The 19,206-nt window shown below is 41.5% G+C and overlaps 1 protein-coding gene across 21 annotated transcripts in view; it reads left to right on the forward strand.

Moving 5' to 3' along the window:
• celf4 (CUGBP, Elav-like family member 4) overlaps positions 1-19,206 on the forward strand; it is an 890,875-nt gene that overhangs the window by 852,338 nt on the left and 19,331 nt on the right. For 9 of the 21 annotated variants that reach the window (XM_067991773.1, XM_067992593.1, XM_067992843.1 and 6 more), the window contains 3 exons: positions 1,182-1,247; positions 3,537-3,539; positions 18,392-18,472. In XM_067991773.1, coding sequence (XP_067847874.1) covers positions 1,182-1,247; positions 3,537-3,539; positions 18,392-18,472 — 150 coding nt within the window. The remainder of the gene's footprint in view (positions 1-1,181; positions 1,248-3,536; positions 3,540-18,391; positions 18,473-19,206) is intronic. The other 12 variants (XM_067991859.1, XM_067992181.1, XM_067992506.1 and 9 more) reach the window with 3 other exon arrangements.

Genomic DNA, 19,206 nt, shown 5'->3' on the forward strand with positions numbered 1-19,206 from the left:
AAGTGGTAGCCAGTAAATCCAACAAGAAGATAAATACCAACTGCTACCCCAGCAGAAGTGCTGTCCATCTTGGGGGTCCAGGCCAGGGAAGTGGCCTGGACCCTTGAAGAACTACAGAAGGTATAGTTTGGTTTGTGCTTTAATGCAGCCCTCTTACAAATGGACCACTTGAGGGCGAATTGGAAGTTTCTGGGGGAGGGATCCAACACTCTCCTCCTCCTCCTCCTCCTCCTCCCCCCTTAGGCTAAATTTCCCAGCAGCTTGGAGCAGGTGGGCACCCAAGATGCACTGCACCCACTAGGCCCATGCAAATTAGGTACAGTCTCTGACTATGCATATTCTAGCAGAATGAGCCATAGTGGGCGCAATTCCAGCATAAGCACTGGGACCGCTGGCCCACACGTTTTCAGGGTGACTATCCATTTACTTATTTACTTTGGTTAGCTAGGCATTTGGCACACATGGAAACCCACCAACGTTTAAGAGTGCAGTTACACTGCAAGTTTAGCATCAGTGGAAAATAATTTCAGTGTAAATCTGGAAATAGGGTCTGACCTGATTCAGGTGTGAAGCAGAGTGAAACTGCTTCAAGACAGAAGCCTCACACCTCTTCACTTTTACACTAATTGAAATGTAAACCTGGTTTGCGAAGTGCTCGGGTTGTCTATTGGATCCTCTGTGCACTCTGTACAACTAACTGACCTTACTTTAAATGTTTAGAGAGCAGCGATTCTCTCCTCCCTACTCGCTAAACATGTACATTTCTAACTTTTGGGAGACCCATGCACGTATCCACGTTTGTACAGAGTTCTGTGCCAAACAGGATATCGAAAGTTCGAGCCAGTCAGAAGCCGAGCAATGTAAAGGGGGTTCTGCCTGGCTGGAATCCAAACTGCAGCTACCTGTCTAAGAATGGTAGCTGGAGTGTAAATGCCTCTGAAGAGTCTCCAAACCAAACCACCGAGAAAGCCACACAGATAGAGTTTTTGTTTGCCCGATATGAGCTGTACAGTCTCCCTATTGGGACACAGCCCACTTACCTAAGTGCAGACAGCTTAAATGTAGGATTCAATAATATTTCAGATTTTGAGTTGATAACTATACTGATCTGTAATTGTCAGTTATGTAAAGCCTAACAAAGCCATGGATTATTAATGTTTTTCCTGTTTGTGTTTTGACAGCACAAAGCCCAACTGCAGCTGATCCCTTGCAGCAAGCATACGCTGGAGTGCAGCAATACGCAGGTCGTTAGTATTAACACTTTGTCTAGTTCTACTTTCAGTCATTTTAAATCCTTCAACCTTTTCAAAAGCTTACAAAAATGATAACTTTAATTCAAGCATTTTCTTCGTTTGTCAGTTTATTTTACTACATGTTATTCAGCTTTCTAAATGATTTTAAGGCTGACGTATTGCACTGAATGTATGGGCACGATTTTAAAAGGGAAAAACGGGTGGGTTTGGGGCGGGGTGGGGGGGAATCAAAATCGCTGTTTTTGGGAGCGGGCAGACATCCCGGCTGGAACCCGCACATTTTTGAATGAGACTCAGGCAAATCTGTGTGCATACAGCAGTCACCAGGGAGTCCTGCCCCCACTTAAATCCAGCGGGCTGTTAATTAAAGGAGCAAATGTACCTCATTGAGGGACTTAAGGTAGTTTATTTTTTGTGTATTGGATAGTTTAAAAGATTTTAACGTTACCTGAGCGGCTTCCCATTCATGCCTGGTGAAACCAGGGCCGGATCAATGAAAAGTAAAATAAATAAATTAAATAAAATTACATTGCTCATTGTAAACAAATTAAACAAACATACCTTAAAAACGAAGTTGCCTGGACCCCTCCCCCACTCTGATCCCGATATCCAATGTCTGATGCCTGCCCTCTGATCCTGATGTCCGATGTCTCCACCCTAATCTTTGTTTCGCCCCTGCCCCCCATCTCTATCCTAACTGCGGATGAGGTCTCTCTCTCTCTTTCTTTCTTTCTTTCTTTCTTTCTTTCTTCCCGCCCCCTACCCCCCCCCCCACCCCCCCACCGGATGTGCAGCTCCTGTCGGCAGCCAGCCTGTCAATCAGTCTGGCTGCCGGGCACGAAAAACGGAAGAGGTTTTGATTGGCGATCGCAACCCGCCTACTTCCCTTCCGGGTTTGGTGCCCGCAAATCACCAAACTCCCCTGACTCTTACCGCCGGCATATTAAAATTGTGCCCTTTGTGTCTATCTGCTCAAGAAGGGCTGTCTTTTTCTGCAAGAGGTTTGTGAACCTAAAGGGAAAACCATTTAAACTTAATTAACTTTACAGTTTTAATTTAAAATGAAATCTTGTGAAGAAGCTACTACAGAATACTATTCTGCACAGGAGCAACTTTTAATACTAGTTTTACAATTAGGTCACCATTAATGGTGAATCTGACTAGCTATTGTAATCCATCTCCTGCCTCTTGCGCATCTCCCATTTTAATCGCTCCACCATTAGCACCTGTGCCTTCAGCTGCCTAGCCCTACGCTTTGGAGTTCCCTCCCTAAAACTCTTGCCTCTCTACCTCTCTCTCCTCCTTTAAGATGCTCCTTCAAACCTACCTCTTTGACAAAACTTTTGGTCACCCGCCCTAATATCTCCCTATGTGGCTCAGTGTCACGTTTGATAACGCTCCTGTGAAGCGCTTTGGGATGTTTTACTACGTTAAAGGCATTATATAAATGCAAGTTGTTGTTGTTGTTATCCAGCAAAATATTATTCACATGAGTCTGAAGCTTGATTTAGTGAGCGAGTTCTGGGCCACTAGATGAAGAATTTCCTACAGTTTAGCACCATTGCAACAAATGACTAGACAACGAGCTTACCCTGCCCCATAGAATCACATTTCTCTGATGAAAATTCATAAACTGATGTTGATTGTGGAGATAAGTATAGTCCTACCATCTCATCTTCCTGACTGACTGACTAAAGGAGGAGCTGTGGCCGTGTGGTTTAGTCGTGGAGATCCAACAAATGGTGAGGGGCAAACAGGAATTAAAAAATAATACTGTACACATGTCAATATTTCTTCTCGTAACAGAGTTAAAATTAAAATTACTAAAAATGTTGTTATTCGATGTCTGTATTCCATGACCGTTTTCAACCATTTACGCCATTTCCCTGGGGTCCCACTGGTCTCCTACAAGACTTACAGCAGGAGAAGCCCCACAGAATTCCGGGCACCCTGTGTTTACTCTTATCTTTCATTTAGATAACATGATTTCAGTAGCCCTAATGTTACCAAGACTTATCATTTTGAAACTATTATATGACAGATTTTCTACCCATTGACTGAATGGACAGCATCTAGGTCTCAAAATAATATCCCAGCATACAATTGGTGTAATATGAACATAACCTCTATTTCTATCAATCAAAATTATGAACTGGTTTAAAATGACTTACGGTGCCCGAAAATACTATGGGTAAGTAAATAGTTTTAATGGGCCAAAATAAAGCATACTGTTCCTTCAGAATTATTTGTTTGAAAGCTGACCGGTCTAATGGGTATTTTTAGCTGGTGAATTAAGTTTTTGGACATAAAATGGAGTTCCAAAGAACTCAAACAATAAGGAAGTTATTTCTTTCTTGATGTCTTTGATGTTATTTATTATTGTGCAAATATCTCCATCTTGTCATCTGACCTTTAGGATATCAAATTATTATTGTTTTGTATTTATTGCACTATCTTTCCAAATGAGGAAAATGTTTCACAAATTCACTTTGGCAATAATTCAATCATTGCATGCCTTCTGAATTGATTTAATTTTAATTGCTTTCCAGATCAGTGTGAGAATGTTCTAAGTTGTCTGTCCTAAGAATGATTACACTAGTGAAGTTATACCGCAGTCATTTTTCATTGCAGTACAAGATTTACACCAGACATTAGGCGCACTTCAGAAGAACTTCATAGTAACTCTCTGGTACATTGTCTGCGGGATCTGTACAACAAATGTGTTGCAATGACAGGCATATCATAGGGAGAATTTGTTTTATATTTCTCCGTTACAAAAGGGAATCATAAGTAATATATTATTTCAGAAGCAATTGTATTGCAAACATTATTGTAGTAAGTGACTGATGTCTATGAAATAGATTCCTTTGAAACTCAGCATTATATTCCACTGGACAAAATGGTTTCTGTGCTGCTAGGGTCAGTGGTTTGGAGGGACAGATGAATGGACGGAGGGAAAGACAGATGGATGGATATTTGTTTGCCTTTTGAAATCAGCAAATATTTATGTGGAAAATTTATGGGAATGCTAGTCTAGTGGTTATGGACTAGACTAGCAACACACAGGTTGTGAGTTTAAATGCCACCATGACAATCAAATTGAATTCAATAAATCTGATAATTGGCTCACTAATGTCCTTCAGGGAAAGGAAATGTATTATTTCTTATTTTGGAATCAGGTTTTAATCTGCTACCCCTATTCAGTCTGGCCTGCATATGACTCCAGTCTCATCTGGTTGATTCTTAATGCCCTCAGGGCAACTAGGGGTGGGTAACAAATATTACCTTGCCAGTATTGCCCACATCCCAAAAACAATGTTTTAAAAACTTTCCCTCAGGAGATTAAATTGGTGGGGTAGAATCCATGATGAGATAGACTGCATATGGTCCATTGAAGGAGTAGGCTTGATGACTTGAATGGCCTTTTCCTACTCCACGCTTGCTTATGTTTAGAAATACTTTCTGGTCCATATGCTGGTCCATAATCTTCCAAACATCCATAGATACAGGGGTGGTGTCAAAGGACTGGAGAATTGCAAATGTTACATCCTTGTTCAAAAAAGAGTGGAAGGATAAACCCAACAACTACAGGCCAGTCAGTTTAACCTCAGTGGTGGGGAAACTTTTAGAAACAATAATCCGGGACAGAATTAACAGTCACTTGGACGAGTGTGGATTGATTAGGAAAAGCCAGCACGGATTTGTTAAAGGCAAATCATGTTTAACTAACTTGATAGAGTTTTTTGATGAGGTAACAGAGAGGGTAGATGAGGGCAATGCAGTTGATGTGGTGTATATGGATTTTCAAAAGGCTTTTGATAAAGTGCCGTACAGTAGGCTTATCATCAAGATTGCGGCCCATGGAATAAAGGGGGCAATAGCAACATGGATACAGAATTGGCTAAAGGACAGGAAACAGAGTAGTGGTGAATGGTTGTTTTTCGGACTGGAGGGAGGTGTACAGTGATGTTCCCCAGGGGTCAGTGCTGGGACCACTGCTTTTCTTAATATATATTAATGACTTGGACTTGGGTGTACAGGGCACAATTTCAAAATTTGCAGATGACACAAAACTTGGAAGTGTAGTAAACAGTGAGGAGGATAGTGCTAGATTTAAAGAGGATATGGACAGGCTGGTGGCATGGGCGGACACATGGCAGATGAAATTTAACGCAGAAAGATGCGAAGTGACACATTTCAGTAGGAAGAACAAGGAGAGGCAATATAAACCAGAGGGCACAACTCTAAAAGGGGTACAGGAACAGAGAGATCTGGGGATGTATGTGCACAAATCGTCGAAGGTGGCAGGGCAGGTTGACAAAGTGGCTAAAAAAGCATACGGGATCCTGGGCTTTATAAATAGAGGCATAGAGTACAAAAGTATGGAAGTCATGATGAAACTTTATAAAACACTGATTCGGCCACAACTGGAGTATTGTGTCCAGTTCTGGGCACCGCACTTCAGGAAAGATGTGAAAGCCTTAGAAAGGGTGCAGAAGAGATTCACTAGACTGATTCCAGGGACTTTAGTTACATGGATAGACCGGAGAAATTGGCGTTGCTCTTCTTGGAACAGAGACAGTTGCGAGGAGATTTGATAGAGGTATTCAAAATCATGAAGGGTCTAGACAGAGTAGATACAGAGAAACTGTTCCCATTGGCGGAAGGGTCAAGAACCAGAGGACATAGATTTAAGGTGATTGGCAAAAAAACCAAAGGTGACATGAGGAAAAACATTTTTACACAGCGAGTGGTTAGGATCTGGAATGCGCTGCCCGAGGGGGTGGTGGAGGCAGATTCAATCATGGCCTTCAAAAGGAAAGTACTTGAAAGGAAAAAATTTGCAGGGCTACGGAGAAAGGGCGGGGGAGTGGACTAGCTGGTTGCTCTTGTATAGAGCCAGTGCAGACTCGATGGGCTGAATGGCCTCCTTCCGTGCTGTAACCTTTCTATGATTCTATGACAAAAAAGTCCACAATGATTGCAGTATCATGGTATTTATAAACAGTCCTGTCTAACTACTCTAGTCCGGTATCTTACGTGGTCTAGCGGTGAAAGAAAGCCTACTGACGTAATCACAGGAGCCACAGACTATTGAAGGAATAATGTTGAGCCATTTCTGCACCAAATTAAGAAAATATAACAATTATAAGAGGTTTGATTTGTTTGTGGAATATTATGAATTAAGAAATGGCAGATGGTAGTTCCCATATATTCTCTAATAAAACTTTCTAATACAATACTGGAAAATCTACAAAATCATTATTCTTTTATAGATGCTACCTGAGAGATTTCAGCTATTTGTTTTTGAAAGCAATAAAAAGCATTCACGATCCAAAGAGTGAAATTGATTAAGAGCTGCCATTATTGATGATTGACAGTTCAGGGGTGCTCCCATTTTGAGTTATAGTTTCATGGAATTGGTTTTGGCTAGAACCACATTTTGTATTGACACAGTAAATTGGATAGTGTGACGAAAATCTTTTTTTTTCCTTTTAAATTGTTTTTGCTAGATGGTTAGTAGACTGCATAGGCAGTCAATCAAATACAACTAATCTTGAATAGTAGCCTCAACAAGTCTGAGTTAATAGAGTTTGACAGATTGGCTTAGGAAGCATATACAGACTTTGATGGGAGTCCAGCGCCAATTCACTGAATAATAAGTGGGAGGAAGGAATTTAGCTATATCAAGAGACTATGTAAACTTGGGCTAGACTCGCTACAGATGAGGAGGCTAAAGGATGATCTGACCGAGGTGTTTAAAATAATGAAGAGAAATGTCAGGGTAGGTAGAGAATGGTTCTTCCCTCTAGTAGGGAAATCAAGAACAAGGGGGAATAATCTTAGAATTAGAACTAAGCTGGTTAAAAGCAAATTGAGAACAAATGTCTCTTTACAAAGAATTACACATCAAATGCACAGGGATTGCTTTCAAAGAACATAAGAAATAGGAGCAGGAGTAGGCCATCCGGCCCCATGAGCCTACTCCGCCATTCAACAGATCATGGCTGATCTTCTACCTCAACACCATTTTCCTGCACCATCCCCATATCCCTTGATGCCTTTAATATCTAGAAATCTATCGATCTCTGTTTTGAATGTACTCAATGACTGAGCCTCCACAGCCCTCTGGGGTAGAGAATTCCAAAGATTCACCAGCCTCTGAGTGAAGAAATTTCACCTCATCTCAATCCTAAATGGTCTGCCCCTTATTCTGAGACTGTGACCCCTGGTTCTAGATTCCCCAGCCAGGGGAAACATCCTCCTTGCATCCACCCTGTCGAGCCCTGTAAGAATTTTGTATGTTTCAATGAGATCACCCCTCATTCTTCTAAACTCGAGAGAATACAGGCCTAGTCTACTCAATCTCTCCTCATACGACAATCCCGCCATCCCAGGAATCAGTCTGGTGAACCTTTGTTGCACTCCCTCTAGGCAAGTATATCTTTTCTTAGGTAAGGAGACCAAAATTGTACACAGTACTCAGGTGCGGTCTCACCAAGGCCCTATATAATTGCAGTGAGACATCTTTACTCCTGTACTCAAATCCTCTTGAAATAAAGGCCAACATACCATTTGCCTTCTTAATTGCTTGCTGCACCTGCATGTTAGCTTTCAGTGACTCATGTACAAGGACACCCAGGTCCCTTTGAACATCAACATTTCCCAATCTCTCACCATTTAAAAAATACTCTGCATTTCCTACCAAAGTGGATAACTTCACATTTTTCCACATTATATTCCATTTGCCATGTTCTTGCCCACTCACTTAGCATGTTTATATCCCCTTGAAGCCTCTTTGCATCCTCCTCACAATTCACATTCCCACTTAGTTTTGTGTCATCAGCAAACTTGGAAATATTACATTTGGTCCCCTCATCCAAATCATTGATATAGATTGTGAATAGCTGGGGCCCAAGCATCGATCCCTGCCGTACCCCACTAGTCACAGTCTGCCAACCTGAAAAAGACCCGTTTATTCCTACTCTCTGTTTTCTGTCAACCAATTCTCAATCCATGCCAGTTTATTACCCCCAATTCCATGTGCTTTAACTTTGTTCACCAACCTCCTGTGTGGGACTTTATGAAAGCCTTCTGAAAATCCAAATACACCACATCCACTGGTTCCCCTTATCTATTCTACCAGTTACATCCTCAAAGAATTCCAATAGGTTTGTCAAACATGATTTCCCTTTCATAAATTCATGTTGACTCTGCCAAATCCTATTATTATTTTCTAAGTGTCCTGTTATCACATCCTTTATAATAGATTCTAGCATTTCCCTTCTACTGATCTCAGGGTAACAGGTCTGTAGTTTCCTGTTTTCTCTCTTCCTCCTTTCGTAAATAGTAGGGTTACATTTGCCACCCTCCAATCCGCAGGAACCGTTCCAGAATCTGTAGAATTTTGGAAGATGACAACCGATGCATCCACTATCTCTATAGCCACCTCTTTCAAAACCCTGGGATGGAGATCATCAGGTCCTTGGGATTTATTGACTTTTAGTCCCATTCATTTCTCTAGTACTATTCTTTTACTAATACTAATTTCTTTCAGTTCTTCATTATCGTCAGACCCTTGGTTCTCTTGTATTTTTGGGCATTTTTTGTGTCTTCTTCTGTGAAGACAGACACAAAGTACTTGTTTAATTTCTCTGCCATTTTCTTATTCTCCATTATAAATTCTCCTGTCTCTGTCTGTAAGGGACCCACATTTGCCTTCGCCAATCTTTTCCTTTTTTACATACCTATAGAAGCTTTTACAGTACATTTTTATGTTTCTCGCTCGATTACTCTCATATTCTATTTTCCCTTTCTTTATCAATTTCTTGGTTCTCCTTTGCTGAATTCTAAAATGCTCCCAATCCTCAGGCTTACTGCTTTTTCTGGCAACTTTATATATGCCTCTTTCTTTGATTTAATACTATCTTTAATTTCTCCTGTTATCCACAGTTGGACCACTTTTCCTGTTGGGTTTTTGTGCCTTAAAGGAATTATATATTTGTTGCAAATTATGTGTTAATTCTTTAAATGCTAGCCATTGCCTGTCTACCATCATACCTTTCAATGTAGTTCCCCAATCAACCACAGCCAACTTGCGCCTCATACCTTCCTGGTTTCCTTTGTTTAGATTTAAGACCCTAGTTTCGGATTGAACTACATCACTTTCAAACTTAATGAAGAATTTTATCATATTATGATCACTCTTCCCTAAGAGCTCCTTTACAGCAAGATTATTAATTAACCCTTTCTCATTGCACAATACTAGATCTAAAATAGCCTGTTCCCTAGTACTCTTCTTACAGGATATCATGCAAGGCAACAAACATAGGAACATAGGAACAGGAGTAGGCCATTTAGCCCCTTGAACCCGTTCTGCCATTCAATGAGATCATGGCTGATCTGTGACCTAACTCCATATACCCACCTTAACCTCATATTCCTTAATAACTTTAGTTAACAAAAATCTATCAACCTCAGATTTAAAATTAATAATTGTGCAAGCATCAACTGCCATTTGCAGAAGAGAGTTCCAAACTTCTACCATCCTCTGTGTGTAGAAGTGTTTCCTAACTTCACTCCTGAAAGTCCTGGCACTATTTTTTAGGCTATGTTCCCTAGTTCCAGACACCCCAACCTGCGGAAATAGTTTCTCTCTATCTACCCTATTAGATCACCTTAATATCTTGAAAACTTCCATCAAATCACCCCTTAACCCTCTAAATTCCAAGGAATACACCCCTAGTTTGTGTAATCTCTCCTTGTAATTTAACCCTTGGAGTCCAGGTATCATTCTAGTAAATCTATGCTGCACTCCCTCCAAGGCCAATATATCCTTCCTATGGTGCTGTGCCCAGAACTGAACACAGTACTCCAGGTGTGGTCTAACCAGGGCTTTGTATAGCTATAGCATAACTTCTACCCCCTTGTATTCTAGTCCTCTAGGTATAAAGGCCAGCATTCCATTAGCCATTTTGTTTATTTTCCGTACCTGTCCATTACATTTTGATGATCTATGTACATGGATCCTTAAGTCTCTTTGGACTTCCACTGTTTTGAGCTTTTCACCATTTAGACAGTACTCTGATCTATCCTTCTTAGTGCCAAAGTGGATGACCTCACACTTGCTGACATTTAAATCCATTTGCCACCATTTTGCCCATTCACTTAATCTGTTAATATCTCTCTGTAATTTTATGCTTCCATCTACAGTGCTTACAATGCTATTATCTTTGTGTCATCAGAAAATTTGGATATGTGGCTTTCTATCCCGTCATCTAAGTTGTTAATAAATACAGTGAATAGTTGAGGACCCAACACAGATCCCTGTGGGACACCACTAGTCACATCCTGCCAATTTGAGTACCTGACCATTATCACTACTCTCTGTCTCCTGCCGCTCAGCCAATTTCTTAACCGGGTCAATAATTTGCCCTCAATTCCACGAGCTTCATCTTTAGCTAACAGTCTCTTATGAGGGACTTTATTGAATGCCTTCTGGTAGTCCATATAAACAACATCCATAGACATTCCCCTGTCTACTACTTTAGTCATCTCTTCAAAAATGTAATCAGGTTCGTCAGGCATGACCTACCCTTTACAAATCCATGCTGGCTCTCTCTCTGATCAGCTGAAAATTTTCCGACAACAGATGTTAGGCTAACTGGTCTATAATTCCCTGGTTTCCCTCTCACCTTTCTTAAATAGTGGAGTGACATGTGCAATTTTCCAATCTAAAGGAATGGTTCCTGAATCGAGAGAACTTTGGAAGATTATAGTTAAGGCATCTGCAATGTTCTCACCTACTTCCTTTAAAACCCTGGGATGGAAACCATCTGGCCCTGGGGCATACCAGATGGTGCTAGAGGTAGATTACCCACATCTGCCATTATGTCACACATTGTGCCTGGCAATTATTATGGGAAACTGCCTCCACTGTCCTTTGGTTCAGCAGGGAGACAGTTGCAAAGTTACTGCAAGAAAATCTGCTGCCAACCTTCAACATAGGGACAGTACTACCTGTTGTAGTCAACGTCACCTGGGTCCCCTCCCTCAATGTTTCTGCCTCCACTCTGCCTCCTTGCAGGCTACTAAAGGGACCATCTGCAATATCAGCCAATTTGTTGCCCACACATGTATCAAACTGATGACAGTTGCATTGATTGGCATGGTCAGCGCTTTCATCTCCTAAACTCTCTCCTCACTCTCTTAATGATCACTTAGAATTGATGATCCCCTCATCAGTAACTCCCCAACCAGAGGAAATAATCTTTAGCTACTACTACTCCCACAATCCCTTTATCGATGAAGATGCCCAGGGTGGCTGCTTCGAAGAGACTCAAGGACTGGTAATTTCTGGACCATCCTTCAGTTCAGGTCAGTTCCCTTTTATGATGTGCCAACTCATTCTGCAGGCAGAGAAATAGAGGCTGAATTCTTGGGCCCAGGGAGCATACATGCAGTGCTTTCAGGGCAGTTGGATGAGACCCAGTTACATCAATTCTCCACCCATCAGAATTTCTAGTCAATGGTGGGGACAGGCAGAAATGGGCAGGTTCGCTATGATGCAACATATTTCTCTCCATTTGCACCCTAGCAACACCACACAGGGGACACCTGTACACCCCTGGTGTCTAGTATTGTTAAGGGCCCAAGAGAGACAGATTTGGGCCCTGAAATTCCACAGCATTCTCCTGATCTACTGCCGTTTTTAACAGTTTAACAGTGCGAGAAGCACCCCCCCTCCTCCACCAACCCCGATGAGGCCCAGTTCCTAAAATGGACCGGGCCTCCCGCTGGACCTCCCAGGCAGTCCGCCCTTGCGTTCTGCTGGGTTTTTGCCCAGGAGTTAAAATTCCTCCTCAATTTAGAACTATCACTAAGAAATTGAGGAACGAGGTTAAGAGAAGCTTCCTTACACAGAGATTAAGGGACCATGGAATGCTTTGTCACAGGGTGTGGTTGAGGCTGCGCCCATTACATCTTTTAAGGGAAATTTGGATAAATATTTGAAGCAGAAGAAGATACAAGACCATGGGAAAAGGATGAGACAGTGAGATTGTTTATGGATTGCTCTAGCAAAGAGGCAGCACAGACATGATAGAGCAAATAGCATCATTCTGCCTATGTGGCACTGAGAAGGATCCTGTCAATAGTGGCCCCCAGAGCCAAAATGGCAACTGTCTGAGCTTCCATGGCAGCAGTGTGAGTGGTTAGCAGGGTCTGCATCATGGTGGGCTGCATTGTTGTGTTCATGGAGTTGACCACTAACTCCAAGTTAGACAGAATGGATCTTCATGTTCTGCGCAAAGCCCAGAAATAAGTTGGAAATGGGCTCCTCCATGCTCTGAGTCAATGTGCACAGACTCACTGGCAGGCTGCCCAGTGGACCTAGTCTTTCCTGGCATATACCTATCAGCCTTCTTCAGTGGCCTAGGCTCTGCACCTGAGTCCTCTATAACAGAGCTAATATGTGATGTGGTCCTCCGGTGAGTTGACATCTGTGGGTTTCTATTCCCCTGACCTAGTTCCTGCACACTTGTGGCCAGTGATTCACCACGTGAAGACCCCTACTCTAGCCTAGCCTCTAAAGTACATGTGATGTCAGTCTCTAAGGTGTTGCTTGCTCGGGTCAGATCGCTGCATCTTCAAGAAAGCTGGACTCCTCTTCCTGAAGCGGCACGGGGGCTTTGATATTTTCAGCTCCTGAAGTGAAAGAGAGGGACAAGGGTTATCTTTTAGTGTGGGGGGAGAGCAGAGAGGGATGAGTGGTTGCTGAAAGCAGATGTAGTTTGTCATGCAGAGTGTGCAGGGTGAGCTAGAAGGGAAGGTATGAAGAAACCCTGCATGACGTCCCCTCCAGTGTTGCCAACCACCATGGCCATGACTTGCCCACTTCCAGTGACGGCCGGGACGTTTTCCTCCAGAAGGGAAAGGGTGTGCAGGCGAGCTTGGCCTGCTACGGTCACTGCCTCCTGCCTTTTGCTGTGTGCGACCTTCTCCTAAAAGAAAGAAGGGAATGTGTTAGACCTCATAGAATCATAGAAAGTTACGGCACAGAAGGAGGCCATTCGGCCAATCGTGTCCGTGCCAGCCAAAAAAGAGCTATCCATTTGTGAGCTGTTTTGAGAATGTGCAAGATGTGAATTGTGGTGAAGTGAGGGTTGCAATAGTGGTGAGAGTAGGTGGTGCAGAGTGTGTGAGTGGGAGGAGAAGGAAGTGGAGTAAAATGCGGTGCAATGATTGTAGGAGAGTGGAGGGAATCGGAGGAGGGGAATGCTGTGAGTAGTGAGGCTGCAGGTGTGGATTGCCTCTGAGACAGACTCTTTGGCAGAGACTAGGGAGCTTGCCAAAAAAAAATACAGACGAGTCTGAACCCATAAAATCATCCACAGTCAGAGATGCATACTTGCAGCGGGCAGAATCTCCTCTCCGCTGCGCTTCAAGCAACATAACGGGCCAAGTGGAAAATTTAGGCCCTGCTCTCATCATGCTGCTAGGACAGCTATATAACTGGATGCTACAAAGTGGCCTAGGGTGACCCACCTTCCTTTTTATCCCACAAGGGATAAACTAAAACTGTATCTCCTACAACAGTTCAGTATCCGTCACTTTCCAAGTGGGGAATCGTGTTGTAAACCAACATCCCATCACTCTATGGTGCCAAGGACAGGCATCAAACAGATTCTTTGAAGAACTAACATTTTGGTTTTCTGTTTCCCCTACAAGTTACTGCTTTGATTTATTTTTGATAGCACAAGAATAAAGGAAAACATCAGAGCCAATTTATTACTGCCCTGGAGGCATCTTTATTCAAATTTAAAAATGGTGAAATGGTTACTATTGAAGTTAATCTAGGAATTACTAAATATTATTTATTCAGTTTCAGTACAGTACAAACCAACAGGGGAAAATAAAATCTTATTCAGGATAAACTCATTGTTGAACAAGCACTAAATTAAATGGCACATTTCAGAAAAATTATGTGATGGTTGCTTAGGAATGCTTATAACAACTGATTACAATACAGTAAATAGTAATAAATAACAAATTACCTGAAATATGCATATATATGTAACAATTATATACATAATTAAATGCCAATAACTTATGTGTTAATAATGGTGTAGTATAGAATCATAGAATCATAGAAGTTACAACATGGAAACAGGCCCTTCGGCCCAACATGTCCATGTCGCCCAGTTTATACCACTAAGCTAGTCCCAATTGCCTGCACTTGGCCCATATCCCTCTATACCCATCTTACCCATGTAACTGTCCAAATGCTTTTTAAAAGACAAAATTGTACCCGCCTCTACTACTGCCTCTGGCAGCTCGTTCCAGACACTCACCACCCTTTGAGTGAAAAAATTGCCCCTCTGGATCCTTTTGTATCTCTCCCCTCTCACCTTAAATCTGTGCCCCCTCGTTATAGACTCCCCTACCTTTGGGAAAAGATTTTGACTATCGACCTTATCTATGCCCCTCATTATTTTATAGACTTCTATAAGATCACCCCTTAACCTCCTACTCTCCAGGGAATAAAGTCCCAGTCTGTCTAACCTCTCCCTGTAAGTCAAACCATCAAGTCCCGGTAGCATCCTAGTAAATCTTTTCTGCACTCTTTCTAGTTTAATAATATCCTTTCTATAATAGGGTGACCAGAACTGTACACAGTACTCCAAGTGTGGCCTCACCAATGCCCTGTACAACTTCAACAAGACATCCCAACTCCTGCATTCAATGTTCTGACCAATGAAACCAAGCATGCTGAATGCCTTCTTCACCACCCTATCCACCTGTGACTCCACTTTCAAGGAGCTATGAATCTGTACTCCTAGATCTCTTTGTTCTATAACTCTCCCCAACGCCCTACCATTAACGGAGTAGGTCCTGGCCCGATTCGATCTACCAAAATGCATCACCTCACATTTATCTAAATTAAACTCCATCTGCCATTCATCGGCCCACTGGCCCAATTTATCAAGATCCCGTTGCAATCCTAGATAACCTTCTTCACTGTCCACAATGCCACCAATCTTGGTGTCATCCGCAAACTTACTAACCATGCCTCCTAAATTCTCATCCAAATCATTAATATAAATAACAAATAACAGCGGACCCAGCACCGATCCCTGAGGCACACCGCTGGACACAGGCATCCAGTTTGAAAAACAACCCTCGACAACCACCCTCTGTCTTCTGTCGTCAAGCCAATTTTGTATCCAATTGGCTACCTCACCTTGGATCCCATGAGATTTAACCTTATGTAACAAGTATGTGAAGTGTTAACATGGCAACATAACAAAAACATTATCAGAATGTAGATTGTAGGGAATTTAAAGTGGATTCAGATGTTGAGAATATTCCTGAATCTGTAACATAGTAACATAATCTCCAGTTAGGAGAAGACCTTCGGTCCATCTAGCCCACCTATCCACAGTATTCCCTTGGTGCATTTATAATAATCTTAAATCTCATTTGTTGAGAAGAACCTGTCTCGTTCCTTCTTGAAACCAAATTAAGGTTTCTTGTTCCACCACCCAGGCCAGTAATCTGTTCCATATACTTACCATCCTTTTAGTAAATAAGTTCCTCGGTGTAACAGAGGAAGGGACCACCATGGCTTAATGGAAAGACTCTTTGGTAATGATGAACCTTGAAAAGCAGGGGACAAAAAAGAGGGGTTAATGGCAGACCCTAGTGGTTAATACATTTTTGGGACAAGGAAATGTAGGATCATTCATATAGTCCATGAGTTACTTTGTATGACTGGCAGTGAATTAACTTATTTCTACAAAAGCCAAGCTTATCCAAGATATAAAGGAAGGAAAGATTTATATGGAAGATTCAAGTCAATTTTTGAATGGTCACCCAATAATCAAATTACCAAACTGGTATTCTAAGGGTGAGTTGTATTCCAGGATGGAACCAATCAAAGGATGGCTCAGCCTTCTCTGAAATCCTCCATTGCATGCCAGTGTTATAGGAAGTATGTCCAAGTTCAGCATAGGTGGCCTTCATGTCTGGGGTATCCTTCTTCTAAGGATTTACAGAAGACAAGAAAGTGCCTTTCACCTCCTCAGGAAATCCCAAAATGCTTCACAGCCAACAAATTACATTTTGAAATGTATTCACTGTTGTTTATATAGGCTAATGTGGTGGCCTATTTGTGTACAGCAAGATGCCACAAGCAACAACAAGATAAATGACTAGATGATCTGTTTTGATGATGTTGGTTCAGGGATGAATGTTAGCTAGGAAGAACTCCCTGCTCTTCGAGAAGTGCCATAGAATCTTATATGTGGACCTGAACAGGACCTCAGTTTATCATCTCATCCAAAAGATGGCCCCCTCCACCAATGCAACCCTCCCTCTGTGCTGCACTTAAGAGTCAGTCTAGATTATGTGCTCAAGTTCTTGAATATGACTTGAACCCACAATCTTCTGACTTAGAGATAAGAGTGCAATCGCTGAGCTAAGCTGACACCATTGAGTATGGATTTCTGGAAAGGCACATATCTTAAGATGTTTTATCTAACCACAATTCCAGCCAGATTATCAAGTGGAATGACCATTGAACAAAGTCTGCAATTTAAGAGAATCAATCGAACTAGACCAAATCTAAATCATTTGTTTCTTAGTTCGAGTTTGGATCCAATCTGTGCCTATTTGTCAAAAAAGTTCCTATTACATAAAGGAATTGGATATATACTTGAAAAGGAAAAGTTTTCAGGGCTGTAGGGAAAGGACGGGGAGTGGGGCTAATTGGATAGCTCTTTCAAAGAGCTGGCACAGGCACGATGAGCTGAATGGCCTCTTTCTGTGCTGTATGATTCTATATGTATGGAGATCCCTAGGTAAATTTATCTTTTCCACATTACTGAAAAAAGTGTCAAAGAAAATCAACTACATTTTTTTAATACTCAGCATTTGTTTTAACCAAATTTGAGTTTGACCCAAAGTGAATCAATCAAACAAATCCCACCTGGCTAACTCATGTCTTGTTGAAATGATTTATGCAACACAAGAACTTTGGGCTCTCAACCTGAACTTACAATCATGCTGCAGTTCCCCCCAGAAGAAAGTTTGCCAATTGTAGCCATATCATCTGAAGAAAGGAGAGGGACCTGCCCAAGGGGGAAGTCCTACCCACATTGGTCAACCATGCCTCTTAGTAACTCAACTAATGAAGCGGCACTGATGCAATTCATGGAGATCCCTTACTGATGAAAATGAACTCAGGGGGAGGGGGTCATTTTAACTTGCAGCAGTGGCACATGACGGGTAATATCAGATCGGCTGCCCATTATTTGATGTCTGATTTGACTTCAGTGTAAAGGAAAATTGGGTGGGGTGTATAGTGGGTGGCCAATCAGATAGCACCCGTTTTACTTCACAGCGAAAGTTAGTTACCCCCAGAAAGTTAATGGGAAGAGAAAGCCAGACATTTTCCAAACTAATTGGAAGGGGTTACAGATATCCGCATTGGTCATAAAATATTTGGATGACATTTTTTAAGTTTTATAACAACCTCAATGTTAGCATCCTGACCTTTTAATGATTGTAACTTTTTCACATAAGTGAATATTGTCATATTTAAATGTCACTGTCCATTGCCATTTAATTTGCATTGATTTCCATTGTCTTAGTGAAAAAATTGCAACATTGGCCAGATATAGAGGAGATTTTAATGAGGTAGGTTCAAAATTGTATTAGCAAGGGAGCTACTGCCTGCAGAGAGCAATGTTTGTGCTTTGGAGATTTATCAAGATCTTGACTTGTAGCTATTGGCCTGACACAGCTGTCAAATATTTTGACAAGTGAGGTCAGATAATTTCCTATTGGATGCTAAAAGGAGAGAAATTAGCTACATCCTCACTCACTATAACATTCTGATGTATCACAAAGATTGCTTATCACTCCCTTGTTAAGTCACAAGACTATGTAAAATACCTGCACTATATTACATTTTGATGGCTCCCAAACGGTGGAGCACAGGGAGAGAGTCTATTGGTAAATTTTAAGTAAAATCATTTAAAGTGAGTTTTCATTTTTGCTGACAGTTTTGTACTTATTTATAATGTAAAGTAAAACTATGTAAAATACTGATCTGAAACACCATCTCTGCATTACAGCTGCCTATCCTGCTGCTTACGGCCAGATTAGTCAAGCCTTTCCACAGCCACCTCCTATGATACCCCAGCAACAGAGAGAAGGTAAGTTATCTAACTATATTCACAGCATATGATAGAAAAACAGAGCAGATGTGTTATAGATTCAAGGAATATGGAATTTATTCCATGATCATCATAATTCACAATAAAGTAAGTTACCAATGAACTGCAAAGTGGAAAAAATGTTCATATATGACTGTTAGTAAAATAAAAACTTTAAAAGTGCATTCGACCTAACAGTTATTTTATACAAGTATAAAACTAAAATAGCTGAAACCGTTTACTCTGTGGAATACTTGATTACTTTGAGATGAATTGAGTTTGTGGATCATTACCAAGCTGGAGAGGTTAATCAGTTAGGATTATGCAACAGTGTAAATCACCATTCCATGTCTGATTATTCCACTAAAAAAGAGACTTGCATTTATGTATCATCTTATCTCTTAGAAATGTCTAAAAGCACTTTGAAGTTCAGTGACTGTTGTAATGTAGGCAAATGCAGCAGTCATTTTATGCATAGCAATGAGATGAATAACCAGTTAATCTGTTCTTGAGGCTTTGGTTGAAGGAGGAATATTGGACAGGTCACTGAGAAAACTCTCATTCATCTTCAAATAGTGTCATGGGCCATGTCCACCTGAACCACCAGAACAGGCAGAAACAGTAACAACAGCAACAACGACGTAATATTCCCTCAGTACTGGAGTATTACGTGGTTAAGCTAGTTTTTGAGCTCAAGTGCTAGAGTGGGGTTTGAACCCATAACCTTCTGACTC

This window comes from Heptranchias perlo, chromosome 1 (assembly GCF_035084215.1).
Source record: "Heptranchias perlo isolate sHepPer1 chromosome 1, sHepPer1.hap1, whole genome shotgun sequence".
Lineage (NCBI taxonomy): Eukaryota > Metazoa > Chordata > Chondrichthyes > Hexanchiformes > Hexanchidae > Heptranchias > Heptranchias perlo.